Raw genomic sequence first — 14,018 nt, forward strand, 5'->3', positions numbered from 1 at the left:
TACTCAACTAAATTGGCCCTTAACTATCTATTTAACTAAAAAAAAAGTTTACCATGAAATAGCTGTATGATTAACCCAATTATGGGTGCGTGAATTCATTTCTAGAATGAATGCCTCAAATTACTTCTATTTATTATTAGAGAACTAATCTTTGAGTATCAATCTATTCTTAACTTTGAATATTTTTAAAATAACATAAACACAGCCCATATAATCAGCATTAATTTTCCTCTATATATTTAATATAGAACATAAATAATAGAACATTAATAGTGGGTAGATAAGATATAAATTATATTACAAAAATTCTAATGAATTAATGTCTAGTTTACACAAAACAATATTTTTAACAATACATACTTCCAGTCTAGCTGGAATCACATGGCTGACTGGATGCTAAACAGTCGACTACTTGAAAATCTGTCTGATAGACTGTAAATTACCATGAGAAAATAAAAATTTTTAAGTTTGTATTGATCATTCTCAACATTAAAGGGTATATAATTTTTTCTTCTGTTTATCAAACCTTATTTTCCAATTATTTTTATACCTTAACTATCTCAGTATATTTTCCTTTATATACTTCCTCAGTGTATTTCTCCACCTCTCTTTAAGTCCACTTTTAGCACACAAAATAAATGAAAGAACTGAGGCATTTAATCACATGATTCAAATAAAAACTATATTTTGAGAGAGAGGGGTTTGTTTGTTGATAGTGTCTCATTCTATTTTCATAGGTAATTATAGCCTCTGGTCTTCTGCTACCTGGGTGGCATCCTGTTTTCCCATTATGTAACTATTTATGGTAACATTTTAGCATTTTTCTCTTATATCAATATTAGGTTTTATTAATCAGAATTTTTACTTTTTTTTTCTTATAGAACTTCTATAAGAAGAAAGGAACCAGAAACAGGGTGAAATACATATTCTGTAGCTAGTACAGGAAACAATGTTTGAGCAAAAAAATAACAATAATTTCAACTGTTGCCAAAGCAACTTAATACTCACCTGTCATCAGTACTTTGCTCATCATGTAAGAGTCGCTCTTTATTTAACCCTATCTTCTCCAGCTCATGAGTTAATTTTTCAAGATCATTATTCATTTGTTGAGTTTTCAGTTTCTCACTCACCAAATCCTTATTTTAAAAGGAATGCAAAACTCATGTAAATGTCATGATCATGAACATCTAAGAAATTCAGCCAAGACTATAACTACCACTATCCAGGAATACAAATAATTCAAACCAGGAAGAACAGAAATGTTGTTGAATTTTTCCTTCATCAACAAGAAGTAGTTAAGCAACAAAACAACCCTAGTTCAAACAAAATGGTTTTCCTTTTTTTTTTTTTTGTCTAGTATTTATTGTAACTTTCTGTGTTAAAAACTAAAAGGAAAAACTCTTGTGAACACTTTATGTTTGAAAACTGAGAAAAACAATACATATCCATTAACTTTTTAATAATGAACTAGGTCTTTTAGTGCATATTTTTTCCTATGAAAATATGATGGATGCAACACCCTTCTTCCACCACAAGCATCCCTCTGCCAATGGAAGAGACCTATACTGATCTGAAAAAACAGGGGACATCCCTAGAAGTTCAGACACAAGGAACCTGTCATTCATGTCTATAGGACTGTACAACAGAGAAAAAGCCGAAAAGCTAGTAATTAGGTCTCCCTCAATACCTCTTTAGCAGAAATCCAAACTTCCCAATATGACTTTCTGCCAGAATGCTAAGAAACTTTTTAACTGAACTTGAAAAGTTAGGGATAGCAAACTATATTGTAGAGCTTAGGGATAGCAAAAAAGAGCCAAGCATGCTATCTTCCGATCTACACCATGTTTCATAGGACCTACTGCCAACTACTCCTGAAAGTTTCACAACTCTTCTCAACACACAGATCCAAACAACTACCAATTGTTCAGTGTTGACTCTTAAGAGTAACCTGATTTGCATTCTCAGGCTTAGAGGTCCAAATTCATTTTGGAGTCTGAAACATCTGGATTTGAATCCAGAAATCAAATTTTATCATTTATTAGCTATGTGATCCTGAGTAAGTTACTTAATGTTTCTAATGCTTTCTAATCTAATGGAGATAGTATCTATAGATGATTAGTTGTAAAAATTATAGAAATACACATAAATAGAACTTATGAAGCCCTTAGCCCAGTACTTGGCACAAAGGTAGCATTCAATAGGTAGTAACTGTCATGCTTCCTATTATACTTTAACATTTAGTAACAGTCTTACTCAAATATTTTAGTATTATTTTGAAACAAAATATAAAATTGCAATGTAATAAGTGATATACCACATGGAAATCTTATTACTACAATATCTTAAAAAATAAAATTTACATGTACTTTTTGGTATATCAAAAGTAGGAAACTAAAAACTGCTTCTAGTTCTAATTCCAAATTTTGACTTTGAACCATAAACAAATGATGCAAATTTCTGATGGGTTCCAATAAAACCTAACAAAGCCTCAAGTTAAAAATATAAAAAATATTTGCCTTAAATTTAGGTAACTGTATTTACCTCTCGTAATGTAACCAATGTTTTTATGTCAATAGTTGCTCTTTTCACAAGCTCCTTATTTTCTTTCTCTAATTCTTTCAGACGAACACAGGATTCTTTATAAATACTTATCTCTTTGAAAAGAGTTTTGTTTTCTTTTTCTAAATTTCCTATTTTCACATTATTTTCTTCTAAAGTGGTATCTTTTATTTCTGCTTGTTGTCGGAGTCTTTTATTTTCCTTCTCTAGTTGTTTCTTATCCTTTTCCAGTTGAGAAGTCTCCTGCTCTAATGACTTATTTTCTTTTTCTAGCTGTTCTAGTCTTTTGCTAGATATCTTTAACTCTTCTAGGTTTTTCTGCAATGTCTGATTTTCCACCTCTAAATCTTGTAGTTCACTCTCTAACTGTTGAATCTTTTTATTGCTGTTTTCTAAAGCTTTCTGTAGCCTTTGATTTTCTGTATCTAAACCCTGGTAACTAACTTCTAAGCGTTCTGTCTTCTTGAAAGATGCTTTCATGAGTTCCAAACCCTTCTTAAGTTGCTCTTTTTCACTTTCCAGTTCTTTATTTTCTAGTTGTAGCTGAGCCATTTTCATACTTGCACACTTCAAAGATTCCACATTCCTTCGCAGTTCTAAGTTTTCCTCATCTAGTTGGGAATTCTCTTTTTCTAGGGATTCTAGCTGAAAAGTAAGGTTTTTAAAACCATCCAATGTTTTTTTTAATTTCCTATTTTCTCTTTCTAATTCTGAATTCTCTTGTTCTAAGGCCTCAATTTTTTCACATGTAATTTTTAAATTAGTTATCTTTTTCTGTAACAATTCATTTTCTTTCTCAAGATGATGTAACTCATTTTCAAGTTCTTCTGCTCGTTCTCCTTTTTCTTTATAATGTTCCAATTCTTTTCTAATTTGTCTTTTTTCAAACTCAATCTTGCTTAACTTGCTGCTTGTTTCTTTAATAGATTCATGGAGAATTTTATTTTCTTTTTCAATATCTTTCACCCTTGCTTCAGCACTTATTTGGGAGCGCTGTCTTAAGGAAGACACAGTTTGATTGAGATGTTCATTTTCCTGTTCCAATATTTTAATCTAATCACAAAACAAAGGAGAAAATTAGAACCTTAATTGAGCATAAACCAAATATTTTAAATTACAGGGATTTTCCTTTCTAAAAACTAATAGGGAAATAAAATAAATTAATTCTGACAAATATATAATGAAAGACCACTATGTACATGTACTGCTAGGTGACTAAAGTTCTATCTTTAGGAAATTCATAATGTAAAGAAATGGTAAGGGGAGATGTATTTAATATTAATCAGTGATCTTCAGATTACATATAGTTACATGCTTCAAATTCAAATAAGAATACAGGTGAAATGTACATACATATCTCTTTATGAATATAAGCTTTAATTTCTTTAAATAAATTTTGCAATGCATATACACAGTGGGTTCTCAATAAATATCACTCTATTATATATATATGTGTTTTATATATATACATATATATATACATACATATATATACACACACACACACACACGTCTTTTCATTCCCCTAAGAATTCTAACTTGGAAACATCTTCTGGTACACTTGAAAACTAATCCATCCAATTTATAGCATGGCCTAATTTTGTGGTTCTCAAAGGTCAGTGTGCTAAATAATCCTGAGAACCTTGGAAAAATATAGATTCATGTTTAGCTCTAGAATTTTTATGCTGTAACTCAATAGAAACCTATATTTTTATAGATAGCCTGAGAAGTATACTTGGATAATATGAAATAAATCATTTTACTTCTAAAAAAGTAACAAACTTTTTAAAAAAGAAACACTGGAAAGCAAATGAGAATGCATTCTAGAGGTTGCTGCCACCAAATCCCCTCTTTAGTATGGCTGGAGTATAGCTGCAATCTTCTGCAACTCCTCTCAAGAACTTTATAATCTTCAGTCCTATCCACAGACATTTGAAAGCACAGGTACTGCAAAATTTTATACCAGATAATTATAAGCATTCTGGCTATTTAAAAAATTCTAAGCTTTCCCTTCAACTTTCCTAAAATACATATGACAGAAAGTGAAGTAAAGCTATAGTTACTCTAAAAAGTAAACAATTCTAAAACATTTCCCTTTCAAGTCATAGGAACATTTTTGTTTGCCTAAACTTCAAAATAATTTTTGTTAATGCATTTTAAAGTATATTGCTTAATAGGAAATTTATGAACCTGTCTCTCTGAATTTTCTCTAAGTGTTTCAATTGTTTTTTCAAGCTGAGCTTTCTCCTTCATTAGGTCCTTGCTTAAATTCTGACAATTCTGAAGACTCTGCTTTTCTTGAATAATCTCATTTTCAAGAATTTCAACCTAGGGAAAAATTAAATAAAAAAACAATGTATCATTAAATATTTTACAACAGTGGAAACATGTCAAAACAAAAGATAATCTTCGAATAAAAAATTAAACACAGTTTTAATACTCAAATGGTGAAATTTAAGAACTGAGTAGAGAAATTCAAGTAATATTACATGCTAATTTTAGCAGCTGTATAAAATATGCAGACATGATTATCTTTCTTAACATGTGCATCTTTGAAGGATACATTTCTACCTCTAAATACAAAGATAAATAAAAATAATATATGACAATTATGTGGTATATGAAAACTGTACAAATCTTACTGAAAGACTGAAGAGATTTATAAAGTAGAATTATAATTGCAGTCTAATCTCAGCAAAGAAGGAAGAGAATATAAAAAGCATGAATGAAAGATGAGAAATAGTAATATGTTTAATGAGGAAACAAAGGTATTAGGTTTAAAATAAAAAGGAAAGAGGGAGAAAAAAAGGCTGACTTCCAGCAAATGTTTACAGTCTAGGTTTCAATTTCTTTTCAATTACACAGTTTAAAGATAAAACTAAACCAAAGAGTTGGTTCTTTGAAAGAATTAGTAAGATAGATAAACCATTAGCCAGCCTTATTAAAAAAAAGACTCAAATTAATAAAATCATGAATGAAAAAGGGGGAAATACAAAAAAAAAAGAGAAATAGAAATGATTTTAAAAACATATAATGAGCAGCTATACACCAATAAATTAGGCAATCTGGAAGAAATGGATGTATTTCTGGATAACCACAAACTACCAAAACTGGAACAGGAAGAAATAGAAAACCTGAACAGGTCAATGACCAGGGAGGAAATTAAAGCAGTCATCAAAAACCACCCAAGATACAAAAGTCCAGGGCCAGATGGCTTCCCAGGAGAATTCTATCAAATGTTTAAAGAAGAAACAATACCTATTCTACTAAAGCTGTTCCAAAGATAGAAAGTGATGGATACTTCCAAACTCGTTCTATGAGGCCAGCATCACCTTAATTCCAAAACCAAAGACCCCACCAAAAGGGAGAATTATAGACCAATATCCCTGATGAACACAGATGCAAAAATTCTCAACAAGATACTTGCCAATAGGATCCAACAGTACATTAAGAAGATTATTCACCATGACCAAATGAGATTTATCCCTGGAATCAAAGGTTGGTTCAATATTCATGAAACAACTGACATGATAGATTGCATCAGTAAGAGAAAAAACAAGAACCATGTGATCCTCTCAATAAATGCAGATAAAGCATTTGACAAAATACAGAATCCATTCCTGATCAAAACTCTTCAGAATGTAGGGATAGAGGGAACATTCCTCAGCATCTTAAAAGCCATTTATGAAAAGCCCACAGCAAATATCATTCTCAATGGGAAACATGGGAGCCTTTCCCCTAAGATCAGGAACACGAGAGGGATGTCCACTCTCACAACTGCTATTCAACGTATTACTAGAAGTCCTAGCCTCAGCAATCAGACAATAACAAGAAAAAAAAAGCTTTCAAATTGGCAAAGAAGAAGTCAAACTCTCCCTCTTCGCAGATAACATGATACTATACATAGAAAACCCAAAAGAGGGCAGCCCAGGTGGCTCAACAGTTTAGCGCCGCCTTCAGCCTAGGGTGTGATCCTGGAGCCCCGGAATCGAGTTCCACATGAGGATTCCTGCATAGAGCCTGCTTCTCCCTCTGCCTGTGTCTCTGCCTCTGTGTGTGTGTGTGTGTGTTTCTCGTGAATAAATAAGTAAAATCTTAAAAAAAAAAAAAAGAGAAGAAAATCCAAAAGACTCCACCCCAAGATTGTTAGAACTCATACAGCAATTCAGCAATGTGGCAGGATACAAAATCAAAGCCCAGAAATCAGTGGCATTTCTATACACTAACAATGAGACTGAAGAAAGAGAAATTAAGGAGTCAATCCCATTTACAATTGCACTCAAAACCATCAGATACCTAGGAATAAACCTAACCAAAGAGGTAGAGGATTTATACCCTAAAAACTACAGAACACTTCTGAAAGAAATTGAGGAAGACACAAAGAGATGGAAAAATATTCCATGCTCATGGATTGGAAGAATTAATACTGTGAAAATGTCAATGCTACCCAGGGCAACTTACACATTTAATGCAATCTGTATCAAAATACCATGGACTTTCTTCAGAGTTGGAACAAATAATCTTAAGATTTGTGTAGAACCAGAAAAGACCCTGAATAGTCAGGGGAATTTTATTTTATTTATTTTTTATTTATTTATTTTTATTTATATTTTTTATTTTTTAGTCAGGGGAATTTAAAAAAAGAAAACCAGAGCTGGGGGCATCACAATGCTGGATTTCAAGTTGTACTACAAAGCTGCGATCATCAAGACAGTGTGGTACTGGTACAAAAACAGACACATAGATCAATGGAACAGAATAGAGAACCCAGAAATGGGGCCTCAATTCCATGGTCAACTAATATTTGACAAAGCAGGAGAGACTATCCACTGGAAAAAGGACAGTCTCTTCAATAAATGGTGCTGGGAAAACTGGACAGCCACGTACAGAAGAATGAAACTAGACCATTCTCTTACACCATACACAAAGATAAACTCAAAATGGATGAAAGATCTAAATGTGAGACAAGAATCCATCAAAATCCTAGAGGAGAACACAGGCAACACCCTTTTTGAACTTGGCCACAGCAACCTCCTACAAGATACATCTATGAAGGCAAGGGAAACAAAAGCAAAAATGAATTACTGGGACTTCATCAAGATAAAAAGCTTCTGCACAGCAAAAGAAACAGTCAACAAAACTAAAAAACAACCTACAGAATGGGAGAAGATATTTGCAAATGACATACCAGACAAAGGGATAGTATCCAAGATCTATAAAGAACTTATTAAACTCAACAGCAAAGAAACAAACAATCCAATCATGAAATGGGCAAAAGACACGAACAGAACTTTCACAGAGGAAGACATAGACATGGCCAACAAGCACATGAGAAAATGCTCCGCATCACTTGCCATCAGGGAAATACAGATCAAAACCACAATGAGATACCACCTCACACTAGTGAGAATGGTGAAAATGAACAAGACAGGAAACAAATGATGGAGAGGATGTGGAGAAAGGGGAACCCTCTTGCACTGTTGGTGGGAATGTGAACTGGTGCAGTCACTCTGGAAAACTGTGTGGAGGTTCTTCAAAGAGTTAAAAATAGATCTGCCCTACGACCCAGCAATTGCACTGCTGGGGATTTATCCAAAGATACAGATGCAGTGAAACACCAGGACACCTGCACCCCAATGTTTGTAGCAGCCATGTCCACAATAGTCACACTGTGGAAGAAGCAGCGGTGTCCATCGAAAGATGAATGATAAAGAAGATGTGGTCTATATACAAAATGGAGTATTACTCAGCCATTAGAAACAACGAATACCCACCATTTGTTTCAACGTGGCTGGACCTGGAGGGTATTATGCTGAGTGAAATAAGTCAATCGGAAAAGGACAAACATTATATGGTCTCATTCATTTGGGGAAATACAAAAGATAGTGAAAGGGATCATAGGGAAAAGGAGAGAAAATGAGTGGGAAATATCAGAAAGGGTGACAGAACATGAGAGACTCCTAATTCTGGGAAAAGAACAAGGGGTAGTGGAAGGGGAGGTGGGCGGGGGGTTGGGGTGACTGGGTGATGGGCACTGAGGGGGGCATTTGAAGGGATGAGCACTGGGTGTCATACTATATGTTGGCAAATCGAACTCCAATAAAAAAAATACCAAAAATAAATAAATAAATAAATAAATAAATAAATAAATAAATAAATAAATAAATGAATAAATAAATAAAATAAAGATATGATAAAATATGTGGTTATAAAGATAAAATAGCAAATTCCAGTTTAAATTATGCCAAACCATTGATTTTCCCATTATTATACAATATGGTCAAACCAGGTAATAAGAGAAATTAAAGATTTAGCTATAAAAAATATTCCACTTAAAGTTTAGATATTAATGAAATCCTTATATCAATAGTGAAGAAATCTAAGAATTTTAATAGTAAAGCAAGTAGAATATTTCTATTTTAATATCAATGGAAGATAACCACATATGCAAAACCATCTTCCAGTAATATCTCAAAAGCATTTAGTCACAAATCTTATTTGTGACTCAATTCAATGTAAACATGTTCAGGAAGCTTAATTATGAATCCAGTTCTCCCATTAAAGATTGAAATATATGGGTAACAATTATTTTAACTCATTTTGTCTTACATCAATAGAATTCAAGTGAAACATTCAGTTTACAAAAATTACCTTTCATACAATGAATTTATAAAAAAATTGCTAGAATCACTAAAAGTTTGTTAGAATTCAAAGCTATCTTCAAAAATCAAATTATAATTTCCAGACCCAATTATGACAACCAAAATAAAACTGTTCCAAGTTCTAAATAAGCCATTCCCACCATTATACTAGTGACTGTCAAATGCTTATTAAGATCATTTGGTTAATGGATTAAAGATGATGCAAAAATGTGTTGTTTTTTTTTTTTACAGAAAAAAATGTTTTAAAAGAGTAAAAATCTGGCAAGATAATCAAGGAGTGTATTTACATTATCTAAGGCAGTGGTTCTCAAGGCACGGTTCCAAAAAAGCAGGAAGACCATCACCTAGGAATTTCTTAGAAATGAGAGTTCTTTGCCCCTACCCCATCTACCAAATGAGCAACCTATGTTGTAACAAGTCCTGAGGGTGACTCTGATGCATACTATAGGTCAAAATCGACTGGTCTAAAGGTTAGGGAGATTTTCATAACTGAGTCTAGAAACTCAGAATCTAAAGAAAAAACTAGATATGGCCAACTACATGTAGAAATTAAAACGAATACATAAGGACATATGTATAAGAACATTTATTACAGTATTGTTCATTGTGCTCAAGACCCAGAAACAAAAGCGAAAGCACATATTGGGGAGCAGATGTGATGGGAGATATTCATGATAAAAATATGATGTATGTTGCCATGATACAATTCTGTTTATCTACAGTATGTGTATGTGTGTATGCAGGAAGATATTCAAAAATAAATTATTTGGTCTGTTACACAATTTGATTATTTCTGTTAAACCAAAACCTAGTTAAAATTCAAGTTTCATAGTGCCTAAATTGCGGTCCTTAAATATCATTTCCCACTAAAAAGAACAAGGGTTTTCCAGAGAAATGGATGTTTCCAGATCTGGGACAGGAAATGTTTAAGAGAGGCCTATTATGTGAAAAAGCACAGAGGCTTACAAGAGGTACTAATAAGACTGTGTTACAGGGATTCAGAAAGCAGCTTAGAGAGGTAGGACATAAGAAAAACAAATGCAATAGATTAAAACATTTCAAACATTTTTAAATCCATGAGTTCATAAAGACACTAAAACAAACAAAAACTCACTCATTAATTATCTCAGAGGATATGAGAGAACCAATTCACTACCAGGAAACTAGTAAATAAAGGGAAAGAATCAAAGGTTCATCCTGCTTTTCCCCCGAGAGTTCCTCAACCTAACAGTTGTTTTTCTAAGCCAATAGTTTTTAAAGGAAGTTTTTCTTACAGAAATATTCTAGCTACCAAATCAAGAACAGAATCAGGACTTTGCAACCTCTGTTGAATTAAAGAATCTAAGCAAACCTTTTCCATGACAACTAACATGACAAAAAGACAATGAGATACGTACCTCCTCCTGACTGAAATAGACTCCTTATCAATATTCTTACTAAAAACTCCATTTGAACCTGATTAAATCTACAGATAAAATATGACCTACTGGGAACAAAAGAACTTGTGAAGTGACACAAAAAGGATACAGTGAGCAAAATCTACACTGTGGGAAAACTAGATTAAAAGACTTGGTTTCTTGAACAGAAAAATTACTAGGTAAAAAGAGTAAACCTTACACTAAAAAATACTTAGCAGACATCAGTTGATTTAATGTACTGATCTTATTTTAATTCAGATTTGAACAAACTGTAAAAAAAAAAAAGGAAATCCCAATACATTCAGAGAAAGTGAAATGCCAACCAAACTAGAAGTGTGATGTCATTATTCTTGTTTTTAAAAAAATTCCTCACTTTTTAGAGATATATACTGAGATATTTATTGGTGAAATGATATCATGTCTAGGATTTACTTCAAAATCATCTAGTGGTTGTGGGGAGAGCACAAAGGGTAAAAAGAATAGCTCTAGTTAATAACTGTTGAGGCCGAATGAGTGTAGGTGTTCATTCACTTCACTTTTATGTATGTTTGAAAATTTCCCTAAGTTAAAATAATGAGAGTACATTAAAAACTAGAAAATATATGTTCTATCACAGGGTTATTTATACTTTTACATATATTCTTTAACTTACATAAAACGGTAGAGTTTTTGTTTACCTTTTTACTTAGTCTTTGATTTTCTTTTTCAATTTTCAGGATTTTGGAAGCGTTGCCTTCTGCAGAATCCATAGTACTCCGAAGTTCTTCTACAGTTTTTGTTAGAGTCTGGTTTTCCATCTCCAACTTCAGTAACCTACTTGATGTTAACTCATTCACTTCATGGCCCAAGGATTTTTGCGGTGCTATAATGATGAAATACTGTCATTGGTAAAACTACATTTACTCATTATTATTTAAAACAATGAGTGCAAATGCACTATATCACTTGGTCCTAACTTTATAAAAAATTTATAGTTATACAAAGTTAGGCACAGTGAAAAAAAAAACAGATAAAAGATGGATAAATCTTGAATTTTTAAATGCACCCATAAGCATTCTAGAGGAAAAAAAGTACAAAATTTAGACTAAATGGACTACAGAGTTTCAGTTCTAGTTCCTTGAAAAACTGCTTGACAATGTCTCTCTAACCTCAGTGAATCTTAGGTCTCAAGAGGTATCCTGTGATTCACATAAGAAGTACAAAGCCTAGGGCAGCCCCGGTGGCTCAGCGGTTTAGCGCCGCCTTCATTCAGCCCAGGGCCTGATCTTGGAGACCCAGGATCGAGTCCCACATTGGGCTCCCTGCATGGAGCCTGCTTTTCCCTCTGCCTGTATCTCTGCCTCTCATGAATAAAATCCTAAAAAAAAAGTGTAAAAAAAAAAAGTACAAAGCCTATCCTATGCCACATCTTCAAAATTAAAGGAAGTCAGTCTAAGGGAAACAAATTCCTAATTTCCTAATCCTGATTCTAAGAAAGGCAACAGTATACACTGGTCACCTTGAAAAGGTCTTTCTCTAAGGAAGAATCCCTGCTAAACCTGAAAGTAAAAAAGCAACATGTATGCCATTTTGCCAAAAAAATCTTATTTCTAAATAGATTTTAGCATAATTACATTTTTTAAAGAAAACTCAGTTTCTAGTTCTACATATGATGTAAGCCAAAAATTATTTTTAATAATTCTATAGAAGACTCATTAAATATTCTGATGATATAAAAATTAGGATTTAAAATGAAATATGGTACCTAGAATTCATTTTGAAACCCGAGATTTCAGGAAGAGAAATGGAGAAGTATGGGAAGGCATTCTAGGTTCATCTATTTCTGGTATGTTAGAAATTTTCAATCATTAAGTAGAGAAACACACAAATACACACACACATAAAACAAGATATTGCTAACAAGCATATAAGCATATGTTCTTTTCAAAATTAGGTATGGTAAGATATTCCTCAGACTGTAAGTAAAGAAAGCCTCCATTCTTATTTCTAGCTTTTGTTCTAGTTAGCGTACTATTATTCTTTAATTAAAAGCTGGTACAAACAATAGTCACTGACTTTTTATTTTTTTTTTATTTTTTTTTAAAGATTTTTTAAATTTTTATTTATTTATGATAGTCACACACACAGAGAGAGAGAGAGAGAGAGAGAGGCAGAGACACAGGCAGAGGGAGAAGCAGGCTCCATGCACTGGGAGCCCGACGTGGGATTCGATCCCGGGTCTCCAGGATCGCGCCCTGGGCCAAAGGCAGGCGCTAAACCGCTGCGCCACCCAGGGATCCCGTCACTGACTTTTTAAATTCCATTAGTTGTCTAAGCCTTCTTCAGTAAAACTTTACTTCATGATCTGTAGTCATGCAGTTCAATTAAACAAGATTAGACTACAATATTCAAGATACCTTAGTAATACTTTCAACACTATGACTGCATTTTTTTTAAAAGATCTTATTTATTTATTCATGAGAGACAGAGAGAGGCAGAGACACAGACAGAGGGAGAAGCAGGCTTCTTCCATGCAGGGAGCCTGACGAGGGACCTGATCCTGGATCTCCAGGATCAGGCCCTGCGCTAAAGGTGGCACTAAACCGCTGAGCCATCCAGGCTGCCCTCTGACTATATTTCAAAGATGCTTCAGGTTAGACTATAAAGAATTTAAAAGGATGCTTACAACACATTTTTTTCAAGTAATCTCTACACGCAATGTGGGGCCCAAGATCAAGAGCTGCATGTCCTACTGACTGAGCCAGCCAGATGCCCCCTTATAACACATTTTTAACAACATGGGAGACTGCTTACATTATCATCTTTGGTGTAAAAAGAACCTGAATTGTATATGTTCATCTGATATCTAAAACATCTATTTGTGTGTAGAAACATTTTGAAGCACATGTTTTGAAATGTAAAAAGTGACTGCAGAAATTATTAGTGACTTTGATTTCTTCTTCTTCTTTTATTTTTTAAAAAGATTTTATTTATTTATTCATGATAGATAGAGGCAGAGACACAGGCAGAAGGGAGAAGCAGGCTCCATGCCGGGAGCCTGATGCGGGACTTGATCCCAGGACTCCAGGATTGCACCCTGGGCCAAAGGCAGGCACCAAACCGCTGAGCCACCAAGGGATCCCCAATTTCTTTTTTTATTTTTCCACATTTTACAAATTTTCTGGAAAGTAATTCCCTTGTATAGTTTAAAAAAAAAACAAAACAAAACACCACCATCACACCACATTAAAACAAGTATTCAGGTCTATGATCCCAGCTAAGATGAACTGCAAAACTGGGATGATGATGATGATGATGATGATGATGATGATGATAATGATGATAAAAATAATAATACACATTCAAGTGCCTACCATTTACCAGGTATTTTATTAATGGT

General features: G+C 33.4%; 1 protein-coding gene across 2 annotated transcripts in view; it reads right to left on the bottom strand.

The window, feature by feature from the left end:
• CCDC88A (coiled-coil domain containing 88A) overlaps positions 1-14,018 on the bottom strand; it is a 127,062-nt gene that overhangs the window by 36,848 nt on the left and 76,196 nt on the right. For both annotated transcript variants that reach the window (XM_055328392.1, XM_055328391.1), the window contains exons 13-16: positions 11,317-11,501; positions 4,750-4,887; positions 2,542-3,612; positions 1,009-1,136 (exon numbers count right to left, since the gene is read on the bottom strand). In XM_055328392.1, coding sequence (XP_055184367.1) covers positions 1,009-1,136; positions 2,542-3,612; positions 4,750-4,887; positions 11,317-11,501 — 1,522 coding nt within the window. The remainder of the gene's footprint in view (positions 1-1,008; positions 1,137-2,541; positions 3,613-4,749; positions 4,888-11,316; positions 11,502-14,018) is intronic.

The sequence above is a fragment of the Nyctereutes procyonoides genome, unplaced genomic scaffold (assembly GCF_905146905.1).
Source record: "Nyctereutes procyonoides isolate TBG_1078 unplaced genomic scaffold, NYPRO_anot_genome, whole genome shotgun sequence".
Classification (NCBI taxonomy): Eukaryota; Metazoa; Chordata; class Mammalia; order Carnivora; family Canidae; genus Nyctereutes; species Nyctereutes procyonoides.